General features: G+C 45.9%; 1 protein-coding gene across 3 annotated transcripts; it reads right to left on the bottom strand.

Moving 5' to 3' along the window:
* Positions 1-1,258: 1,258 nt before the first annotated feature.
* Positions 1,259-23,416, bottom strand: PARP3 (poly(ADP-ribose) polymerase family member 3). 3 transcript variants are annotated; one of them, XR_015948220.1, is made up of 12 exons: positions 22,587-23,416; positions 18,417-18,676; positions 17,198-17,323; positions 10,654-10,848; positions 9,182-9,317; positions 7,812-8,038; positions 6,041-6,208; positions 5,739-5,825; positions 4,429-4,606; positions 2,988-3,134; positions 2,357-2,602; positions 1,259-1,638 (listed from the first exon to the last, which is right to left on the bottom strand). XR_015948220.1 is itself a non-coding variant. In XM_035106081.3 (11 exons), the coding sequence occupies exons 2-11, from the start codon at positions 18,615-18,617 to the stop codon at positions 2,433-2,435; spliced, it is 1,635 nt and encodes a 544-aa protein (XP_034961972.1). In that variant the 5' UTR covers positions 18,618-18,676; positions 22,587-23,356; the 3' UTR covers positions 1,259-2,432. The 3 variants fall into 3 exon arrangements, 2 of the variants coding, with proteins under 2 accessions (XP_034961972.1, XP_060127503.1); XM_035106081.3 differs by having other exon boundaries at positions 1,259-2,602; positions 22,587-23,356; XM_060271520.2 differs by lacking the exon at positions 2,357-2,602 and having other exon boundaries at positions 22,587-23,180.
* Between the last annotated feature and the right edge of the window lie 133 nt (positions 23,417-23,549).

Below are 23,549 nucleotides of genomic sequence, written 5' to 3'. Positions count from 1 at the left end.
ATGATGGCATTCCATTCCAATAGTGTGTTTTCTCCTCCCCGAGAAAAGTGTATGCAGGAATACGATGGCAATTCTCCCAAATCAGAAGAGATTGCCAGGAAAGTTCAAGCTTTTTCTACAAAGCGTTAGCATGCCTGTTGTGTGTACCATTTTGTGCGTACAAAATATTCAAGGACTGTGTGACAGCCAAACCCATTTGTGTAAGTATCCCCATATCCTCCAAGAATATAAATAGAACTATTTATTATGTTGGTTCAGTATACATTTGCACACCTCTTACAATACTGTAACCAATTTTTTCATGATGGTTCCCAAGATCAAAGACCAGGTTTTCATCTGTGTTCAGATACAATTGGATTGAAGCGGGCATATTGACTTTGGATCAACTGATATATAATGAAGATGAATTTTTAACATACGCCATGTTATGAAATAAACATCAGCTATTGGATGTAACCCAATGGCAATATCTACTGCTACATTTGTTAACTTCTTTGTTTGGACCAGCAGCATTTTCAGCTTCTGAGACACCCGAAATACTAGAACTGGTTAAATTATTTAAAATTTTAAAAAAACTATGGTTACTTTTTATAGATATTTATTATATATAAGTCAATTTGATGTTAAGAAATGAATGGAATAAAGAGAGGTTCCTATATTGCCTCAACAATGGGATAATTTTTTAACTTCTACTGTGTAACAAATGTGTCAGGGGACCTTATATTACGACCAATATTACAATCCTTTTCTATACGAATATTATTATTTTCTGTTGTATAAGACAGCATTTTGTTGGTGATGTAATAAAGATGATGCTTCTTTTAAACACGTTTTTATAATGTCCTATACTTACTAAGTCTGGGCTAAGTAGTGAATCATATAAATATGATGGTGAAAGAAGCTAAAATTGCCAAGACAATACTATTTTGAACATACATACTATATGGAATTTGACAACTGGACAACGTAAATGCCTTTACTATGGCTAAAAGACTGATATTGCTGCATTAGAAAGATAAATGTATGGCTCTATATAAGTATTGCTTGCTGAAACATGTAGACTTCCCATGGACAAGTAAAATGAAATTTAGATCTCATTTATACAAAATACAGTAGTTTGAAAACTGTAATTGTTAACAATTAACATAGTGAAACCCTATACCCTTTGTTTTTATTTCAAAAAGCTCACTTTTTAATGTATTGCATTTAAATTAAAAACAAAAACCCCAAAGTAAGGAAAATATACCATTGGACAAAATTTTGGATCAAGATGAATGTGTGAACTGATTTATTTTTTGTTTGTTTCTTAGAATTCTCAAGCAATGCCATGTATGAGGCTAAAAAAAAAAAAGTAAACCACACCTCAGTTCAATCAACAGAGATTCAAGCTGGAGAAGATCTTCCTTAAGTTTGCCTGAAGACAAATGGAAACAGAAAGTGCAGAGTCTCTGGTGCAAACATTCTCTTTTATTGCCCTTGCGCACAGTGAAAACCCACCTATTCGAACAGGCCTTTTACAGGGGATTGATTGCCTGGCTGGATTTTGACGATTGTTGCTGTTGCTGCTCCTGTGGCGGGTTTTATCCTCTCCTTTAATTTTCCTGTTCACATTTTTCATTATCGCTTCTCGGTGCGGCACTGCATTGTGACGACAGGCGGGTTTAAATATTTTAAATAAAGTAAATGCAGTAACAGTTCCTTGACCGCACGGAGGAAAGAAGAACAAAATGCCACCCCATATTGCCCCCGCCCATTCACACTTTGCCAGATGTGCGACAACCCATTTACCTCAGGGCATGCACAAAGGAATACGACGTTTCAGTATGACTCAGCAGCATATCATACAAATTCTGCTGGATTACTTAGTGGAAGATGCGACTATAGTGGGTTTAGGACACTTAGGGTGTGTAACTGTGTTCGTGTCTGAGCATGCCACGTTTGAACCCAGTCACAGCCTTCAGAGATTCCTTTTCTTTATTTAGCTTCCCTGTGTACCTTGACTTCTACAGTGGGTGGGCCGTATACGGGGATATTAGCTATGTGCCCAGGTAGACAGTAACAGGGAAGAAAAGACATTAGGTGGGCTTAACATACATTCTTTTATTTACAGGCCTTAAAGTGCTCTGAGAGGAGGAGATGCCACTTGTCAACATTTGGTTGCCTTCACCTTGTCAGACTTTCATCTGTACAGCATTATGGAGCCTAACACAGTCCTAAAATGAACCTGGAGAGTGGTTCTGCTTTCCTCAGCCCAGCTGGGACCCCAGAATTCCTGAGTGAACCACTAAGAGCTGACAAACATGGCTGGCTAAGCCAAGGCAGTCCGACAGCGGACTGCCATATCACAGTCACATGCCTGTTCAGTGCTAGGCAGACGAGGACCTCCTTGCTGAATAGGCAGGGCCCAGCAGGCGAGCCGCTCGAGAAACACCTCAGAAGCGGAGCTGAATAAGGTAGCGAATGCGGCACTGGCTCTCCTGGTAGATCAGGTACTCGCTCTGGGCGAAGTGGGAGCTCTTGTACTTAGCCATGGGAACAGGCTTTCCTTGGGATACCAGCACTTTTTTCCCATCCAAGATTATCTCTTTATCCTGCGCAGGGTCTGGGGCAAGCCAGAAACAAAGAAAGTGAGAGGGAGGTTAACATACATACTGCGAGAAACAAAGCTACAGGGAACCAGGCAGAGGGCCTTCTCGGTAGTGGCACCCACCCTGTGGAACGCCCTCCCATCAGATGTCAAAGAGATAAATAACTACCTGACATTTAGAAGACATCTGAAGGCAGCCCTGTTCAGGGAAGTTTTTAATGTGTGACATTTTAATGTATTTTAAATTTTTGTTGGAAGCCGCCCAGAGTGGGGAAACCCAGCCAGATGGGTGGGGTACAAATTATTATTATTAATAATAATAACAACAATAACAATAACAACAATAATAATAATTGGCTGCAAACCATCACAACTGTTTCTTTCCAACCTTCAGGCTTACCTGGCTCAGTCACGCCACGGGCCACGACACTGTCATAACCATCTGGGGGCTTGCAGAGCGAACAATCATCCTGTGTGATGTGATGCTCTTTGCCAAGGGCCACCTCATTCAGGAACATAATCCCCACTCTATTGGAGGTGGTGCCAACTGGGGGAGAGGAAGGAAAAAGAGGTCCCAGTGGTTAAAGTGACGGACAGCAGGTAGCCTGCTCAAGTCACATACACCGTACCGTATCCTTCCCTGTGCTCTGCTTCACATAGGCACACAAATCCAGTGGGATTAGGAAAGTAGGAGGATGAATATATCATGAACATATTCCAGCTTTCAAAAAATAGTAATAATCTCTGCTTAACAGGACAGACATCATGGATAGTATTATTTTCAGATGGCGCTGACAATATCCTCTTCAAAAATGCAACCACAGGTTGCATCCTCCTGAATGGCATAGGATGAAAGCAAAGAAGTTGCTCTTCCAAACTGGGGCTGCTAATTTGGACGTCTCCAACTTCCAGCTTCTATGAGGAAGGAATGGCTAGTGCACTAATACTCTGTATTGGTCCAAACAGACATGCACACGTCCTAGATCTTCAGCAGGCTAAAAGTTGCTAGCAGCCTGCTGCGCCACATCCTGTAATGTTCTGGACTGCCTCATAACTGCCAGAAGCCCTTTTTTTCAGTGGGGTTGGGGTGGTCTTATCAAAGTAGAATGGATTGGCAAAAAAATGGGATGCCAGTGTGGTGTAGTGGTTAAGAGCGGTAAACTCGTAATCTGGGGGACCGGGTTCGCGTCTCCGCTCCTCCACATGCAGCTGCTGGGTGACCTTGGCCTAGTCACACTTCTCTGAAGTCTCTCAGCCCTACCCACCTTGCAGAGTGTTTGTTGTGGGGGAGGAAGGGAAAGGAGAATGTTAGCCGCTTTGGGACTCCTTCGGGTAGTGATAAAGCGGGATATCAAATCCAAACTCTTCTTCTTCTGGAAGAGGATGTGCTTTCCGCTAGAGCAAAGCCAAATACCACCATGGTGTACATTCTCCAATCTGGAAGAGGTTGTCACCCAATTGGTGCTAGAAGCCTCTAAGGTTCATTTCCAGTTTACAAGGTTACAAAAGACCTAAGTGCTTGTGGAAAGCGCCAGAAGGGACACAGCCAGGATCACTTGATGGAAACAGTTAAATACAGATATATAAATACACACTTTTCAGTTTTACCTCCCTTTCTCTTATCTATATCTATATATGCGAAAAGTAGCAGTGGCAGCTTTTAAAAGCAGGTCAACATGGACCAGGGGTATCTGTATGGATCTGCCTTCTGTCCTGCCACTATTAAGACCAGAGAAGCAGCAGCAGAGCAAGGCAGCAAACCACTGAGAAAACGGTGGAAAGAACAAGAGGGGAGACAGCCCTTGCAACCCAAAGGGAGCACAGAGTGTTGGTTGCCTCACCGTATCCTGCCGATTTACTGTTCTCCGATGCAAAGTAGAGGCCCTTGCCCACCCGCCCGCCGGAGTGTGGCATGATGCGCAGACCACTCTTCAGGATGGCCGCAATGACAGCCACGTTGGTGCCGTGCCAAAGCAGTCGCCTGTTCTCCAGGTGGCCGTGAGCCTTGAAACGGTTGCCCTGTTAGCAGAACGGGGTGGGAATAGAGAAAGGTTCAGCAAGCAGAGCTCTCCCTCCATGTGAAGGGTGCAATTTTATGCTCCTGGGCAGCAAGACAAGCCTTCTGTTGCACTGAGCATGGCTTGCACACACCGCAAAGCTGAAGTCAGCCACATGTAGCAGGGTGCCTATGGAACATGAACTGGTGAGAACATGTCCTCTTCTCCACTCCCTCCCAACACCAACCTACCGCCTACCAGAGACACCTTTACCGAAAAAGGAAGTGGGGAAGAAGCTTTCTCCTTCAGATGCTGATTGTATTTTCACTCGCATAAATTGGGGTCAGATAGAGAGGCATGGAGCGCCACATCCCCCTGCTTCTCCCTGACCTGAGTTCCCCCATCCCTGATCCACAGTGACAACGGTGTGTTAAGAGGCAAAGAGTCCTCCTTTGGGGTTGTAGCTGGACTAGAGGACCTCTGGTCTCTTCTGCCCCCATATAGCCACTCTGGGTCTTGGGAATCTAAAGCTGCCTTTTCTCAACTACATCCAAAGAGCACTTCCAGCACCACTGACATTTGGGCACTGCCCCACAACATACAAGTTCTCTAGACAGCATCGGTCTGCTTTGGCTGGCACCCGCAGTGCTGTGGGCGATACCTAGCCACTAACAGAGGGTCGTAGCTCTTTACACAAAAGCACCTGCTAGGTTCATTATGGGCCCTGCTGCTATACAGACTGACAGATGCCCAAGGGCTGTTGACCAGCACAATGGGGGAAGGGCTGAGGCTCAGCAGGAGAGGCCATGCTTTGCATGTAAAAGGTCCCATAGAGACCCCTGCCTAAAACCCCGGGAGAGACACTGCCAGCCAGTGCTGGAATTCTGAGCTTGAAGGGCTCCATTTCAGACAGCTCCCTATGTTCCACAAGGGATCCTGGCACTGCTGGAACCAAAGGGGAATAAGCCAGGAACTGCCATTCAGGGCCTTTCCTTGTTGCTATGCTCCTAGGTCTATTCTGTCTGGTGCCAGAGGCAGCTGCAAAGTGAGATGCTCTGGGTGGCTTTGCTCAAAGACAGAAGCCAATTTCAGGCAACTGGCAGAAGTACACAGTCAGTTAACAGAAGGGAAGGGGCCCTGCCGGTTGACCTTACCTCACCCTCTCTGTTCACCTTCCAGATGTTCAGGACTTGAAGCTTCCGATAAGTGCAGCCTGTCTTCTCTACGTAGTTTACAATCAGCTAATTGCAGGGAGCAGGAGAGAAGCAGAGGAAGAAAGTGATCATTAAAGCACTGAGGCAGACAGAGGAAAATGGAAAGTGCAGAGAATCAACATTTCCCCCCTGCATGCTGCCCCCACTTTTCAGAGGTCCTGTGCGTCTAACACAGGGGTGTGCATAGTACCTGACAGTACCACAGCAACCAGACTGGGAAGCTTCCTGCAGGGCCACCCTACCTTATAATCCTCCGATGATGGGTCTACCAGGGTGAGTTCGCACTTTAAGAGCCCATAGTCCTTGTCCACTGGGTGTGGGACCTCTTCCACCTTCATTTCCTCCTCTTCTTCCTCTTCCTTCTTCTTCTGGGCCTGCATACTCTGGGCCAGTTCAATATCTGCCAGTACCTATCAGGAAAGGGAACCAATCTTCACGAACACTGGTGGTGGTGGGGAACCATTTGACACTTACACTGCCATCCTATGTGAACCTCACTTTCAAGTAAACATGCCTAGGGCTGTGTATTGGTAGCCCTTTTAGCTAGGGAAATCTCATTGGTGCTCTAGCTTGAAAGCAAAAGGGGGGAGGTTAAGGTTTTTCGTATGTTTTCAATATTGCTATTGGGGGTGGTGTGTGTGAATTGAACAGTGTGTCTTTGTTTTTGGTTGTTAGTTTGCTAATGCTAATATTGTTTTGTAGATTATGACCGCTGTAGTGCTTTGTGAATCTTATCATACGACTTGTGGTTGTGCTGTTTGGCTTTGTTTGAGTTGCTTTGTTAACAGTGTTTTATAGAAGGTGGCTGTTTTACAGATGATTTTCTAATTGCTTTACTGATGATTTGTTATTTATTTTATATGATTTATGTTTTAATTGCGATGTTCTATTATGTTATTGCTGTTTATAGCTTGTGAGCTGCTTTGTCATTTGTGCGAGTGAAAAGCCACATAGAAATGTAACAAGCAAAATGAAATGAAATGAAGAAAGAGAGACTCTTGAACTCAATAGCAGAAGGGATTATTAACCCTGAGGGCTGCACACACTAAGCAGCCATTTTAGGTACTGAGGGCTTATAGTGCAAAATCATAACTGGACCAGAGTTATTGGCCTTTTTGTTTTGTTAGTCTGAGTAATGGCATGGTTGTCAAGATTATACCCTTCAGCCTTGAAAGGCTGCAGCTTGTTGGCAGAACAGCTGCATGCAGATGGTCCATCACAGGGAGCTGCTGCCAATCAGTGTAGACAACATGGAGCTACATGGAAAAAAGGTCTGACTTGGCCTAAGGCAGCTTCTGTGTTTCCATTGTTTGCAGGCAAGGCTACGGCTTAGTGGTGGAACATCTGCTTTCCATGCAGAAGGTCCCTGGTTCGATCTCCAGGTAGGGTTGGGAATGTTCCCATCTGAAACCCTGGGGAGTCAGCAGTACTCAGCTACTAGATGGACTCATGGTCTGACTCAGTATAAGGCAGAATCCTATGTTCCTTTCTTTTTGTAGTGGTATCATCTCCCATTCCTATAGTACTAAACACTGCAGAAGCTGGGGCAGAGCAACAGGGGTGCTTTACCGTTTTACCTTTACTAAACACTGTAAATTGAACTGCTACAAAGGCTTCCATTATTATGTTTAATATTAAAATGTTTAGTCTGCTATCTTTTAGCACAGGTAGAAAACGACTGTGCAGTAGACACAGCATAGCAGAACCTATGGCCACTGGAATTCCCTCTCAAACATTTAAAACACATTTCTGGCCAATTACCAACACACCATTTTCCTCGTTTGACAGGGTCATTGGGCAGCTTTGGGCCCCAGACAGAACCTGTGGCTGTCAGAGCAGATAATGAAGCGTAGCAGTACAGAATTCTTGAGGCAGCGAGGATACTTCATTGCTGCGTAGGCAAGGCCTTGGTCTCGCAGATTGAGCATGCAAGACTCTTGACGGAGCCTTCCACAGCACAGAGATGTCTCTTGCTCTGATGGTGGGATTGCCCCAGTTCTCAGAGCTCCTTACCAGCAGCATGTCCTTCTTGGCTTGGACAACCTCCTGAGTGCTGATGGATGGAGGCCGAGCCCGCCCAAAGTTGTGGGGGATGATGGTGTAGAAGCGAGAGGAGAGCTCCTCCAGCTGCTTCTGCGAAGGCGGCTGCTTCTGCAGGGCTCCCTCAATGGCCTCCAGAGCTTCAAAGCCTTTGGCAATTTGCTGCTTGCTCAGCTTCCCCAGGGGCATCTTCTTCACATCTGGGAAAGGGGATTAAAAAGGGTGACACGAGGAAGTTTGGCAGAGATCAGTGTAACAACTCTGTGGACTTCCAAGAATCCTACAAATCAGTAGCTGAAACCACCCGGATCAGAACGTCACGACTTAGTTCTATTCATGCCCCTTTTCACTCTGTAACTGAACCATTTTCTGCTCTTCCCAGGTTGGTCTTCATTTGTGGCCAAGGACCATAGAATCAAATCTCACCAGTCCAGGTGACCTGAGCTTCTCTCCCTCTCCCTCCTCCCCATAACAGAGTTTTCTCTCACTAATTGGTTTAGCTTGATGCTGTTACAACTATATATACCAGCTTTCTCTATTAGCCAAACCACAGTAATCAGATAATGTATGTTTGATGCCAAGCGCATGCAAGATGGAGATATCATAGAGCTGGGGAAGCTGTTTAGGGAAGCTTTAATGTTTAATAGATTATTGCATTTTAATGTTCTGTTCTGTTGGAAGCCGCCCAGAGTGGCTGGGGAAACTCAGCCAGATGGGCGGGGTATTATTATTATTATTATTATTATTATTATTATTATTATTATTATTATTATTATTATAGACTCCAGGGTCATCTAGACCCTGCAATGCAGGAATCTCCGCTAAAGTATCCAACCTCTGTTTAAAAACCTCCAAGGAAGGAGAGTCCACCACCTCTCATGGGAGTCTGTTCCACTGCCGAACAGCTCTTACTGTCAGAAAGTTTTTCAAATGTTTAGTCGGACTTTCCTTTCTTGTAACTTGAAGCCATTGGGTGCTTCTCCCACCTAGAATAATAGAATCATAGAGTTGGAAGAGACCACAAGGGCCATCCAGTCCAACCCCCTGCCAAGCAGGAAACACCATCAAAGCATTCTTGACATATGCCTGTCAAGCCTCTGCTTAAACACCTCCAAAGAAGGAGACTCCACCATACTCCTTGGCAGCAAATTCCACTGTCAAACAGCTTTTACTGTCAGGAAGTTCTTCCTAATGTTTAGGTGGAATCTTCTTTCTTGTAGTTTGAATCCATTGCTCCGTGTCCGCTTCTCTGGAGCAGCAGAAAAGCAAACAGCAACCTGCTGCAAAGCAAACAACAACAACAACAAACCAACCCACCACCAAAAGATCCCTTGACCCTTTACCTAAATTCATGGTCTGCATGGCGTCGTTAAACATGTCGTTGCTGAAGATGAGCGAGACCAGCTCCTGAGTAGGCTTGTCCAAGGTGCAGGGCCGTATCCTTTGCTTGGACAGCTTCACTCCATCTACACTGTCCACCTTGGAAACAGGAAAGAACCAACCTGGGTCTGGATGTACACACAATTCAGCTCCTTCTAGTGGGGCTGGACTTCATCCTTAGATTCACAGCAGGACACACAAGCTTTTACCTGGCAGTGAACACCTTTCAAAACAACAGGACTTATGCAAGCACCCTTGAGCACATGGACCTGTGCACGGAAACGCTAACTAACTTCCATTAACTCCACCAACCCTGACACAGTTCACTATAAGAGCTTATCCATGTTCTTTAACTCACACAGACCTTGAAAACCTGCAGGAGTCCTCTAAATCATTAATAACTGGGAGAGACAGACTGTGATTAGGCTGCTAGGATAACTTTTTGAGGACTGGATGGGTGATCGAAGATCACACACAGCCTCAACCAGGAGCCTTAACCAGGTGCTGCTGCTCTGCCCCTCTCCTGACAGTATTGCTGCCTCTTACTAATGGTGTGGGGCAGAGGCAGAATGGCGACTCGGTTGGGGGTGTGCAGGCACACCAGCAGAACTCACCTGGCACTCTCAGCGCCAGATTCAGCTAAATAGTCCCGCCAGTTGAAGCCCACCCAAGTACTTCCGCTAGCGCATTGGGGCTTTCCCCCTCCTTCCCTCCCCCTTCACCCCTTGGGTCTGGTGGGCATCAGGAGAACCCCTGGAACAGTGGGTGAGAGAGGAAAGGGCAGATAATTCAATCAGGCAAGCAGAGAAGCTTAATGCTATGCTGAACTCCCTTGGTCACTGGTCGGCCCACAGGAGGTGCCTGATGCTATAATGCCCAGGGATCAGCCATCTGGCTCTCCAAATGAGGCCTGCCACTGGTCCCTGGGCCAAAGCTATGGTGTGTGTATGGGTATGCAAGGACAGGGACCAGATTCTCCCAGACACATCCCAGGTCTCTTCCCTGAACTTTGTGCTTTCATTTCAAAAAGTCCACAACCCCGTATGTTCTGAAACCACCAAAAAACCATATGGACAGTAATAAATAAGAAGTAAACCCACTCCTGGGCTTAGAGTGTTCTAGACACTGTGTGCCAAAGTATTGGGACGACCGATAAGCACTGGACCACTATTTTTTAGTTTGATTAATCTGTTACTTATTTTACCATAGTGATTTACCGTGCAATCTTAGGCATGCTTACAGAGGAGAAAGTCAATTCAATAGGACTCACTTTCAAGTCAGATTGCACTGCCAGCAAATCAACTAACCTAATTGTAAATGTATTAGTCTAGACTGTTTGCAATTAGGCTTTGTTTGTTTCTGCTGTTTTGCACTGACTTATGATGCCTCTCCCTAGTGTGCCAGCCTGCTCCCGGTGGATTCCTTGGCTCAGTACCTTCACCGTCACCTCCTGCTCCTCTTCATCATCTGCATGTTGCACCTCAATCAAGGTGTACTTGCCATTGTGAGCCACAAAGTTCTCCCGGTCAGCCCAGCTGTTCTTGGTCTTATCCCGAAATTTCTTCTCAAAATCCTTCTTGGCCTCCTCCAATGATGGAAAGGCGTTGAGTTTTGACTGCCCTACCTCTCCCTGCAAGCAACAAGAGGAAAGGGAATGCACATCAGCAAGAGACAGAAACTCCTGCGTCTTCTCCCATGCATCTTGTGCTTCCTTTCCTAGTCCTGCAATGAAAGAAGGGCAGGAAAGGATGAGCAAGGACACAGCCATCCTCACAGGCAGAAACACTCATACCTTCCACAAAGCAGGGTAACCTATAGAGGGGGACATGTCCTTGCATGCAATTGTACACTTTAGAACAGGCACCCCCAAACTTCGGCCCTCCAGGTGTTTTGTACTACAATTCCCATCTTCCCCGACCGCTGGTCCTGTTAGCTAGGGACCATGGGAGTTGTAGGCCAAAACATCTGGAGGGCCGCAGTTTGGGGATGCCTGCTTTAGAAGGGCATCCTGCATCATCTTGTCTGCTGGCGTATGTAGGTTCTGAAGGGACCACAACCTCTTTGTAGAAAGCACAACCCACCAATCCAGTCTTTGATCCATGTTCTTCCACCAAGCTACAGCCCTTCCCAGAGGAAACAGTTAGCCTGCCAATTGCACACACAGTGAGTCTCTGGTACAGGCTTCTCTGTTGTACGCAACAGTTCCCTGAAGTCCTTAATCTCCACTTTGAAGCGGAGGTAGATTTCCCTGCCCACTTAGTCCCATTTGCATTCTTTGCTCCCAGTCTTAGCGTGTTTAATCCTCCCCCTCCCCCACCTTCTGCAAGCGCAGCATATTTTAGAAAGGTGAAAATAACCCAGGAGTGACTTCTCTCGATGTCTGAGCAACGATGAATTGTAATAAATATAAAGTGCCTCCAGAGTGGAAACTCAATTTAGGTCATTAGCAGCTGGAGTCTGGAGGCACACAGATTTATCACCTGGGTGTCTCAGAGATGCTTTTGCAAAAAGAAAGAGAGAAAAATACTGCCCAAGAGCCATTTTAGCATTTGAGGCTGCCATCTTCTAGGTGCAAGCCCTATTGAACTCATTGGGACTTATTCCTGAGTAGACGTCGTTTATGATTACCCTGGTGCACTGCAAGAGACTTGCAGGATAGATGAAATCATTCTCTATTTTTGCTGTTACCTCTATTTCTTACAGCACCTCAAGATTCTCATAAAAGTTTTAGTGAAGTAGCTAATAACATGTGCCTAATTCTATATTTCTTTTTTCTCTCCCCACTCCGTCTCCCTTTTTCATTTTGCCTGGAATCTTCTCAGATCAGCATTTGTTTTAAGGTTCTTAAATATTGGAATCTCTCTCCAACAAAAGCAAAGGCATATGAAGATAAAATTATGGCAGAAAATGAGGAGGAATTAAATAACATCTTTATGAGAGAGAAAGAGGGGAGAGCAAAATATGGTCTGAAGCTCAACATCAAAAAAACCAAGATCATGGCCACTGGTCCCATCATCTCCTGGCAAATAAAAGGGGAAGAAATGGAGGCAGTGAGAGATTTTACTTTCTTGGGCTCCTTGATCACTGCAGATGGTGACAGCAGTCACAAAATTAAAAGACGCCTGCTTCTTGGGAGAAAAGCAATGACAAACCTAGACAGCATCTTAAAAAGCAGAGACATCACCTTGCTGACAAAGGTCCGTATAGTTAAAGCTATGGGTTTCCCAGTAGTGATGTATGGAAGTGAGAGCTGGACCATAAAGAAGGCTGATCGCCGAAGAATTGATGCTTTTGAATTATGGTGCTGGATGAGACTCTTGAGAGTCCCATGGACTGCAAGAAGATCAAACCTATCCATTCTGAAGGAAATCAGCCCTGAGTGCTCACTGGAAGGACAGATCCTGAAGCTGAGGCTCCAATACTTTGGCCACCTCATGAGAAGAGAAGACTCCCTGGAAAAGATCCTGATGTTGGGAAAGATGGAGGGCACAAGGAGAAGGGGACGACAGAGGATGAGATGGTTGGACAGTGTTCTCGAAGCTACCAACATGAGTCTGACCAAACTGCGGGAGGCAGTGGAAGACAGGAGTACCCGGCGTGCTCTGGTCCATGGGTGATGAAGAGTCGGACATGACTAAACGACTAAACAACAAAAACAAGGTTTGGGATGAACCTCCTAGAGCATGGGTCAGCAACCTTTTCCAGCCATGGGCCAGTCCATCGTCCCTCAGACCATGTGGTGGCCGGACTATATTGTATTTTGAAAAAAAAAATGAAGGAATTCCTATGCCCCACAAATAACCCAGAGATATGTTTTTAATAAAAGCACACATTCGACTCATGTAAAAACACCAGGCAGGCCCCACAAATAACCCAGAGATGCATTTTAAATAAAAGGACACATTCTACTCATGTAAAAAAACATTCTGATTCCCGGAAAGTCCACAGGCCGGATTGAGAAGGCGATTGGGCTGCATTTGGCCCCCGGGCCTTAGGTTGCCTACCCCTGTCCTAGAGCCATACTGTATATTTTTCTTGCACCAGGTCCTCTAAATCAACTTGGCTTTCAGGTTTTTAGCATGGGTATGTAAACAGCTGTACATATTGTTCCTCTTTAAATATTTTATATGCATTTCCCCCCCTACTGTAAAGGAAATTTTGTATTAGTTTTTATAGAATGTTTGTCATCTGTTTATGGAGGCAGTTCTGGCCAGGGGACTCAAAAGGTCGTAGAAGGTGTAATAGGTCAGCCCAGGAAACTAACCTGGGGGTGGAATGAAGCTTAGTTACCATGTCCATGTGTGAGAGCGGGGGGGGGGGGGAAAGTAACTTAGCAAAACTGTGGACTCCTCCAGACAACCTGTTTATTGAGCATTCATCCCAATTTGCTTGCAAACAAATCCTTCTCATTTGTTTGCAGGAAGATTATATGACAATGAACATTCATCCTTATCTGTTTGTGGGGAAGTCATGTGCCTGCCTGTCCATCTGTTGTTATCCAATACTTTATAGTGCATTTCCCTGTCACTTTCCTAACTGCAAAAGACATCTATATATCTGTATCTATATTGTTTTAAAAGTGGTTTTGTTGCACTTGAGCACTTGAATCCACTTTCATTGCGCAAACCTAAATTTACAGTGTGCCTGTGTCTGGAGTTAGCTTCTACTGTCCTTCTGATTGGCTAGGAGGCTGGAATGATGAATCATACAACAAGCAGAGAGAGACGGGAGAGCTAGGAAACAGAAAAAGTCACAGTTGTAGAGAATCCAGATTCCAGGGACAAAAGACGTAGAGCTGAAAGCACTGAGGTGGACTGGGGCACTGCCAATGAATGGGTGGAGCAAAAGGAATTCCTTTATTGCTTTGGCCTTAAGCTAAAGCAGGGAAGCAGTTTGTATAAGACTTACGTAGGTAGACTATAAAAATAGCATGGGGAGAAAATGCATCTAATTGCTCTTATCGGCAACCGCTAAAACCACAGGAGCGGCTAAATTAGCTGGTTTGTTCATCTGCTCCTCAAGGAGACGGTTGCAGCCATGCTACTATAACGCCAGCTACAGCGAGTACGGAAAGTTAAAGCTATGGTTAGTTTCTGTTTGCAATCTCTATTTATGCCAAATTATTCAGAAGGGGTTTATTTTGGCTTAGATGCTCCTTGACAGCAGCCATGAGATTTCTTCCTAGCATCAATTTAAAAGGGGCCTCCTTTTAGCTCAGAGGTCCATCCTGCTTGGTCATGGTTTCAGAGGCTGTATGTATACTCATCAGATAAGAGCTGCTTATTTAGGTCACATCCACACCATATATTTAAAGCATATTTATACCACTTTGGCTTCTCCCAAAGACTCCTGGGAACTGTAGTTCACATGTCACAGAGCTACAATTCCCACCACCTTGACTGCTTTAAATGTGCTTTGTGGCTGTGACCATAGGTTCCCCTTCTATTGCCAATATGGATGCTGCAATCCTCTCCCAGCCTTCCAATTGAGATTAAAGTCCTTTAATCCAAGACCAATTTGGAGGGCAAACAAGCCCATTTCTTGAGATTAGTCTGGCCTATGGTTAGACTTTCAACTCTCATGATGCAGAAAGCCCAATCCCACCAGTAACCTGTGTCAATTACACTATCTAATACCTGTTTTAACCACCTAATTAAATGAATGTAGATTGAAACCTTGGATTAACTCCAGTTTGTCATATGCAGGTAGACTCAGCCTTGTCCTCACATCCAGCCCTTCTGCTGTTTTTCACCCTCAGTTTGCCTGGTTCAAAAGCGGGGAGGCATTTAGCCAAGTAAGCTTCATCCATGATGAATGGTGTTTTTTTTAAAGTGTTTCCAGAAATGCTGCTGCACAGATTTGCAGCTGCTCTAGTAAAAGATGACATGTCAAATCAAGTAAGAGAGCTTTTTGGGGTTATTGCTGTGAAAAGCCGATTTAGGAAGGTGACAGACAAGCACTTCCCACTTGAGGATAGCCCAGAATAAGCTGCCACTCATGCTGAGCTGATACGGGAAGGTGGGAGGGGTATTATGTATGAGCTATAGAAATATAGGAAAGGGCAACCGTGGCACGTATATGAAATTGCACAAAATATAACCAGGATATATTGGCAGGTCCAAACCTAGCCGTGTGTCAGCTTAGGGTTGGGTGATGGTTTTTGTTTTAAAGGAGCATCTCATGTGGATAGAACAGTGGGCTAGGGACAACTGCACTGGGCATTGTATAATACAAATGTAAAGGTGCGCCCACACTCCTGATGAACTGTAACCATCCCTTGGGTTGCTCAGACAATTCCCACATCAGTCTTTCTGAGTGTATAAAGAAGGGGTCAGAAACTGGAGGTACCTGGACCAAATCCAGCTTGGGAGGGGTGCTGAATGAGAGGCAAAAAGAGAAGAAATTGGCAATGAAACTCGCTCCATCCACAGGCATTCTAGTTTGTATGTTTATTGTTTTCACCAAAGACCATGACAAACTTGTAGCAAAAGTATTAATAAAATAGTACAGAATGTGCATCCATAATATAAGCCCACATCCACGATGTAAGAGAAGATACCAGAGACACCAAGAAGCTTAAACTAGCTTGATTTCACATTAAACCTCTCACAATAACTTATAGAGATTTTACCTAACATCTTTTCCCATTATTTTCCAGCTAGCACATAGAGGGGCCACTCTGGAATACATAAACATGTATTTGCGTTCTCTGAAGAACTGCAACGGGCCTATCAGAGCCATTAGCCTCTGGAATAAGAGAAAGCTAGCTAATAACTTCAGCTCCTTACCTTGGTCTCCAAAGAAGTGATGCGGTGTGTGTGTGTCTCTATGTGGCAGTCAGTGTAGAGTGGGAGCCATAGCTCTGGAAATTGCAGCTCTGTAGGGATAAACTACAGTTCCCAGGGTTCTCTGTGTGGGGTGTGTGCTTGCTTCAAATGTATGGTGTGTGTGCAGCCATAGAATATTATGTAAATGTACAAGCTCAGCATGCAAACTGATTATGTATGAAACAGCAGCAGCACTCTAATCTAACACTTCACTGACCAATCACAATGCAGGTAGCTCAGTTCTGCCGCCCCCCCAAACATAAACCAGGCTTTTGCAATATTAAGAAAGCAGGGCAAATAAAAGGGAGAAATGTGTGGCAGTGCCCAAAGCATGGTGTCCTCAAGATGCTGCTACACTACTTCTTCCATGATCTCTGACCTTTGGGCCACACTTGCTGGGGCTGATGGGAGTTGTAGTCTAACAGCACCTGGAGGGCAGCCTGTTTGGCTACTCCAGGCTCAAGAGTTAACAGGGAGTCATTTTACAAGAGCATACCTGAATTAGACCATTATTTTGTGAAACCATTATCTGTGGCAAGTCCGCTGAAACACTGTGCCTGATACACCAACAGCTCTAGGCTAAGCGAAGCGAGAATTCACATTACCAGGCTAAAGGTGTTTACAACCTTGTAAATAGTTTTATGGCAGCAGCAGTAGTCAGCTTGCTTCAGCATAAGAACTGGATGATCTCAGCTCCATAGCCACTTAACCCCAGGGAATCTTGTACCACTTAAATGGAGCCCAGAGGCCCTAACACTTAGGTGTCACGTATGTGAAACCATTCCTTTCCTTAGTTCCAACTCCTGCTCATTCGACTTTCTCGACTCACTCTCTCCCGCATCTCGCATCTTTTAACCAACCTGGGGAATATTAAGCAATAAATATGGCTAGGAACACTAATAGCAAGCACAGGGTCTGGACGTGTTATGGCTCTGCAAACTGTCATTCAGGAAACATTGCTGGAAGAGTTAAAGCTTTACTTTAAATTGGCTAAGGTTTGGGCTATCCTTCCCCCTTTATTCCAGTGCTAGGCATCACTAGCCACAGCTGTATATAATTGTGTCCGTCTTAGAGAGATGAAGACCACCCACCCACACAGATTTTTGAGAAAAGAACAACTGCAGTGGCCCATCCTGAGGGCAAGCTACTCACCACACGGCCCCAGCGGTTCCAACAGCTGTACTTCCCGTTCTGTTCTATGAGTTGGATGATGTAGAACTTGTTGTTATTGTGGCCAATGTTGGTCTGGTTCAGCATGCAATCGTAGTCCTCGTGAATCTAAAATTGTAACAGGCAACATGAACGCCCCTAAGACACCCACAGCAACCTCTGCATGGCTAAATTCCAGCCTGTGATTGACATCTGGCAAAACGGGAGTACAACCAGAACCCAGCACTTAAAGAGTACAATACCAAGTGCTATAATAGTCTAGGCCGGAATCCAAGAGGATAAATTCCTAGTCTGGCTGGAGTCTCCCAATGGCATCCCCACCTTGATCAGTAAAGGTAAAGGGACCCCTGACCATTAGGTCCAGTCATGACCAACTCTGGGGTTGCGGCGCTCATCTCATGTTATTGGCCGAGGGAGCCGGCGTACAGCTTCCAGGTCATGTGGCCAGCATGACAAAGCCACTTCTGGCGAACCAGAGCAGCACACAGAAACGCCGTTTACCTTCCCGCTGTAGCGGTACCTATTTATCTACTTGCACTCTGAGGTGCTTTCAAACTGCTAGGTTGGCAGGAGCTGGGACCGAGCAATGGGAGATCACCCTGTCGCGGGGATTCGAACTGCCGACCTTCTGATCGGCAAGCTCTAGGCTCTGTGGTTTAAGCCACAGCGCCACCCGCATCCCTAATTAGTAAAAAAGCCTTGATTAGTAGCTTTTGCTAAAAGATCTATGCAGAAGACAAATGGGCAGAAAGGGTCCTGAACACTGTCTAATTCTAATAAGGCTCTGGTGGGGGGACGGGACAATTTTTGGTTCCATTAATTCCCCCCCGCCTCTAGTTGGGACAGGCATAGGCAAACTCAGCCCTCCAGATGTTTTTGGCCTTCAACTCCCATAATCCCTAGCTAGCAGGACCAATGGTCAGGGATGATGGGAATTGAAGTCCCAAAACATCTGGAGGGCCAAGTTTGCCTATGCCTGACTTGGGACATGCAGCCCTGGCTGCCCTGCTAAAGGAAGGCAAAGAAAAGCTTCAGGAAAAGAGAGAAGCTTCAAGATTCAGTGTGTACTTTGACCTTCACTGCCCCACCACAGGTGCCCACAAGAGACAGGAGGACTCCCATTATGCTACACTATGACCCATTCCCCACCCCCAATGGATGCTGGGCTCAGGGAACACTTCAGCCAGAGCTTTGCTCTCACCTTGGCGCTATTAACGTCGCTCAGCTGACAGGCAGAGTCAATTTTGGCCTTGAGCTTCTCTTTGGGAGCTGCCTTCAGTGCCTCCACGGTGGAGCGGAAACTGTCTTCTTCAGGTTCAGCCTTTAGCTCCGGCTCCTGTTTCACTTTCTTGCCCTTGACTGCTGCCCTGGTTTGGGCAGGGGCCTTGCGCTTTGGCGGCATCGTTCCCTCCAGAGCCTTACCCTGTTTCCCAAAGGAGTCAGGCTGCTGCTCTTATTCAACTGCAAAGATAAATAAATGGAGGCAAGTTAATTCTTTGCACAGACAGACTTAAGGGACTCAGGAGGTCACTAGAAGTAAAGGTAAAGGGACCCCTGACAATTAGGTCCAGTCATGACCGACTCTGGGGTTGCGGCGCTCATCTTGCGTTATTGGCTGAGGGAGCCGGCGTACAGCTTCCAGGTCATGTGGCCAGCATGACAAAGCCGCTTCTGGTGAACCAGAGCAGCACACGGAAACGCAGTTTATCTTCCCGCTTGGCGTGGTACCTATTTATCTACTTGCACACTGACGTGCTTCGAACTGCTAGGTTGGCAGGAGCTGGGACCAAGCAACGGGAGCTCACCCCATCGCGGGGATTCGAACCGCCAACCTTCTGATTGGCAAGCCCTAGGCTCTGTGGTTTAACCCACAGCGCCACCTGCGTCCCACTAGAACGTACTAGAAGTACCAGTCCCTAAATAGCCCAAACTGACCTTCTCTGTGATTTTGTTTAAGTGAGAACAGGGAGAGGACTTGTCTACTTCAAGCGTTACCATTAAATAAATTTTAAAGGAATTTTAAATTTTAAAGGAATACTGGAGTACTTCCTTTTTGCCTACTGATCAGACTCTTCAATAAAACTCTGGCAAAACACAGAGTTTCAGAAAGACTGACTTAGCGGCAACAGTACACTGCTGGGTATTACAACAGCCAAGACCCCAAGGTGTGTGCTCCTGCTAGCATAATGTAGCTCCGATTTGCATAATGTAGCTCCGATTTGGATGACATTCCCACATATGAGAATTCTGAGTGTGGCTGTGCACTCTGCTCAGATCTAGCAAATGCTGCATATAGCTATAGGGCGGCTGTGTACATACCATACAGGGAAAGCATATTTAAAGCACATACCTTTGCCTAAAAAATCCTGGGAACCATAGCTCTGGGAATTGTAGCTCTGTGAGGGATAAACTACAGTTCCCAGGATTCCCTGTGCGGGGTGTGTGCGTGCTTCAAATGTATGGTGTGTGCGCAGCCATAGAATATTATGTAAATGTACAAGCTCAACAAGCAAATTGATTATGTATGAAACAACAGCAGCACTCTAATCTAACACAGTGGAGGGAAGTGCACACCTTTGTGCCACAGAGATGAACATGTTGTCTTTAGTCCTAGGCCCCAAAGCCCACACCCTAGGCAAACAGCCATACGACAACTATCAGAGCCAAATGCCGGTTTCATAGATGACTCACAGTTCTGCTGCCATGTCACAAACAGCACAAGCCCTCTCCTTCCTAATCACCCCGTTAGTTCAGACCTTTATTACTTGGACAGCAGATCTTCCTTTTTGGGTTTTAACTGTATCAATCTGTTAACAAATCAGCCTCGGGAAATTTGGAACCTTCGGCTGGACCTTATTATGCTTCTCATCACCTGTAGGTTTGTCAGCTACTCCAAGCGTTTTACATTCTGATTTGCTAATCCAATGCCAGGAACAGGCAAGGAACCAACTTTTAACTTGCATAAAGCTGACTGACAGTCAATGGCAGCAGAATATTTTCCTAATGAGTCACAACTGTAAGTGCACGGTTATGTTCATGCTATTTCAGTAACAGTGCACAGCTTTCACTAACAAGTCACAGCTTTATTGCACAAGAGGGAACAGTCTTTTCTAGGCTTTAGAAACAGTATACTTGCATATAATATAACGGATTTTACAAGCATTATAGCCAGAAGGTAAGACTTGGAGAGGAAAGGTGAACCAACGGATGCTGTTTGAGAACAGGTGAGATAATTGCATGCTTGAACACAGTAGAGGAAGGAGTCAGAGAAACAGAGACTGATTATCTGGTGGAGGTGAGAGAGAATAGCAGGTGAGATGGTGGATGGGATCAGATGGCATCAAGAAAGCATGCACAGGGACCAGGCGAGCAATTCCCAAACTATGGTCCATGAGCTTCAGTCTGGTGGTCCATGGAGCATCTATGAATTGGTGGCTAATGATGAGAAACAACACATCTACCTCACTAAATATTCACATTGATTTTTAACTGTGTTTTGGCAGCTTTTTATTTCTTATGTTTTATTGTGGTACAATTTGAATTCTAATTGTAATACAATAAAATGCAATATTAATAAAAACAGCCATACAGCGTCTAACACAGCGCATCACAATTGCTACAACAGTTAGGAAAAACATGAATGGTCTGCCCAGACCCTCATCAATTGGTGTGTGGGGAGCTTAGCCACAAGATGAGGAATAAACAAACAAGTTTTCTCAAAGCCAGGTACAGTGATGCAAGGTTTTGAAATGTAACATCATTGCTATGTAGCAGGGTTGGAGGCAGAAATGTAAGACCAGCTAACAACAGATGAATGTATGGTATCCAGCAAGCAGTCCTCGAGATGCACCAGTGCTCTTTGAACTCAGAACAAAATTATTTGAGTAATAAACTGCTCAAAGTCTGCCAGTGCTCCTGGGTCCACCCTATCTACATACCGTGTTCTGGGAGACGGTATGCTAGGACTCAACCATGTGTACATTCACTAGTTTCACTACAAAACCAATATAGATATCAAATAACAGAAGTAGACAGATCAATATTATGCAAATGTTCTTATCTTTCAGGATCACTGGACTTGCCTCTATGCTTTGCTACCTATATTAATGAAGAGGCAGAAGCAACTTCCTTTGCCTTCATGCTAGTACTGTATCCTCCTGCTCAAATTAAGAAAGTGATTTGCACCTTGAATTGAGGAATTTAGTGCAAATCTAGTAGAAAATCCTGTTCTTTAGTATTATTTAACATCTTAAAATTGAGAGAAATAGCTGCCTCATAAAAGGGTTGTTTTGTTATCTGCACCTCCCGACTCCGTAAAAACCAGTCTGCGCAATAATAATAATTTTTATTATTTATACCCCACCCATCTGGCTGGGGTACCCCACTCTGGTGACAGTATACAGCAAGCTCAACAGATTTGGTCCAGAAAGGAGCTTGCTGAATAAACAGCATACTCAAACAAGCAAGCCAAACCACACAAAGCAAAGATTTAAAAAACAAAAAGCAATCAAATCTTATCAGAAAGAAAAAAAACCTGAGTCATGTCAGCAATCATCCATAGCCTGCTGTATGCAAAATGTATAGCGTACATACCCTGATGATGGCAAGTATGCACTCTTGATGCACAAATGAAAAGCGCAAATGGTCTTTTGGTGGGCATGGGGTGGGGCAATTAAGAGCCAATACAGTATTGGCATCATACTACCTACGGATGGGCAGCCCACTGGCTGCTTTCACAGGTAGTCTCTGAACTGCACAACTTTTGGAAGAATTGCAAATAATTTCGCCAAAGGTTTCAAGCTATGAAGAATTTTTGCTGGCCCACCTGCCCACCAATACAGATGTATTAATATTGTGGAACATAATGTGTGTGGGGGAGTAAGGGGAAATAATTTATTTACTGTATTTCTATCCTGCTCTTCTTTCTGAAGACTAAGGTGGCAGATAGGCGTTTGCACTCAAAGAATGCTGTGTGGGGATTTGCCCTTTAAAAAGTGGGCAGCGACCCATTAACTTGCGGAGGAGGGTCAAAGCAAAAAGCGCACAGCCCTGTCAAGTACTCGCTTAGGATCAGCGCCAGCGAGGGCGCAACTACCCCAGAGGTTCCAGCCCGGATTAAAAGGAACCCGCAGTATCCCGTTATCAAGATACAGAGGCTGTACGTTGCTTGAGGACGTCTCCTGCACCTTTCTCTAATTTGAAGAAAACAGATCCGGTATAGGCAGCTACGGATTCTGTCCACGTTCCCCGACTGTCGCTTTGGGAACGAACCAGAGACAATCAAGATAAAAGGCCAGTCACCGCCATCCAGCTACCTGTATTTATTTACTCCCAACCCCACCTCCCGCCTGCCCAGAGTAGCAGAACTCACCGCGGTGTGGGTGGGTGCAACGGCTCTTCGTAGCTCGGTGGTCCTCCTAGACGCGGAGGGTCAAGAGGCCGGCAAAAAGAAGCCAGGCAAAGTGGCAGGGCAAGTTTGGGCAAGTCGGAGGGCGAGATCTGCCGCTTGGGCTTTCCCTCTTCCTCGCTTGCCGTCCCCTCCTCCCGCCTGGTGACCTCAGCCTTCGATCAGCGGCTGCAGCAACACGCCTCCCGGGGAAGGAGCCAGCCCAGCTCAGAGGCAAGGAAGGGGCTGAGCAGCAGCGCCCGGTTGCACGCCGAGCAGACCGTCAAGCGCGTGCTAGAAAAGCCGGACCAGCAGAGGGGGCGCAGAGACCAAGCAATTTCTTCTGCATCCACTCACTGTTTGGGCACTAAATTAAAATTATGTTTTATTTTTTTTTAAAAAAACCCCATCTCCCATGCATGAATGAACAGAGATGAGAGCACCAGGGATTGAGGGTTGGGCATGTCCCTGAAAACAAGGGCATCCAGAAGGGGAAACTTTTGATTCACGTCATCTCGTGCAAATTAGAAAGCTGCACGAGAAATCTGCGGCCTCTTCGCGCCCCCGGCTTTGCATAGCTCTGTGGTTCACCCGCCCTGCTCATTTCGCGGGCTAACCCACGTCCCCACCCACTTCGCCAGCTGGCCTCTTGTGCCTCCCAGCACCGCCGCCGCCTTCCCACCCCTCGCCTCCCCTCTTCTGCCATAAGCCTCCCAAAAGTCCGGGTATGCAAAGGTGCAAGCACACCGTTCCCCGCGGGAATTGCTCCCCCGCGACGCCGCTGCTGCCACTCCAAGCCCGCCCCCAACTGGTGCGCGAAGCACAATGCAGAAGCTGCGCGCGCCCTGCCTGTGCGTTCCCCGCCTACCGAGCAAAGGGAGCGCACCGCGCTTGCCCAGTCACCCGCTTCTACAGCAAGACGAGCGGCTTAGCGGACCATTAAAGAAG

This window comes from Zootoca vivipara, chromosome 2 (assembly GCF_965207765.1).
Source record: "Zootoca vivipara chromosome 2, rZooViv2.hap1.1, whole genome shotgun sequence".
In the NCBI taxonomy this organism is placed as follows: Eukaryota; Metazoa; Chordata; class Lepidosauria; order Squamata; family Lacertidae; genus Zootoca; species Zootoca vivipara.
This window is presented reverse-complemented; position numbering and strand designations above follow the sequence as displayed.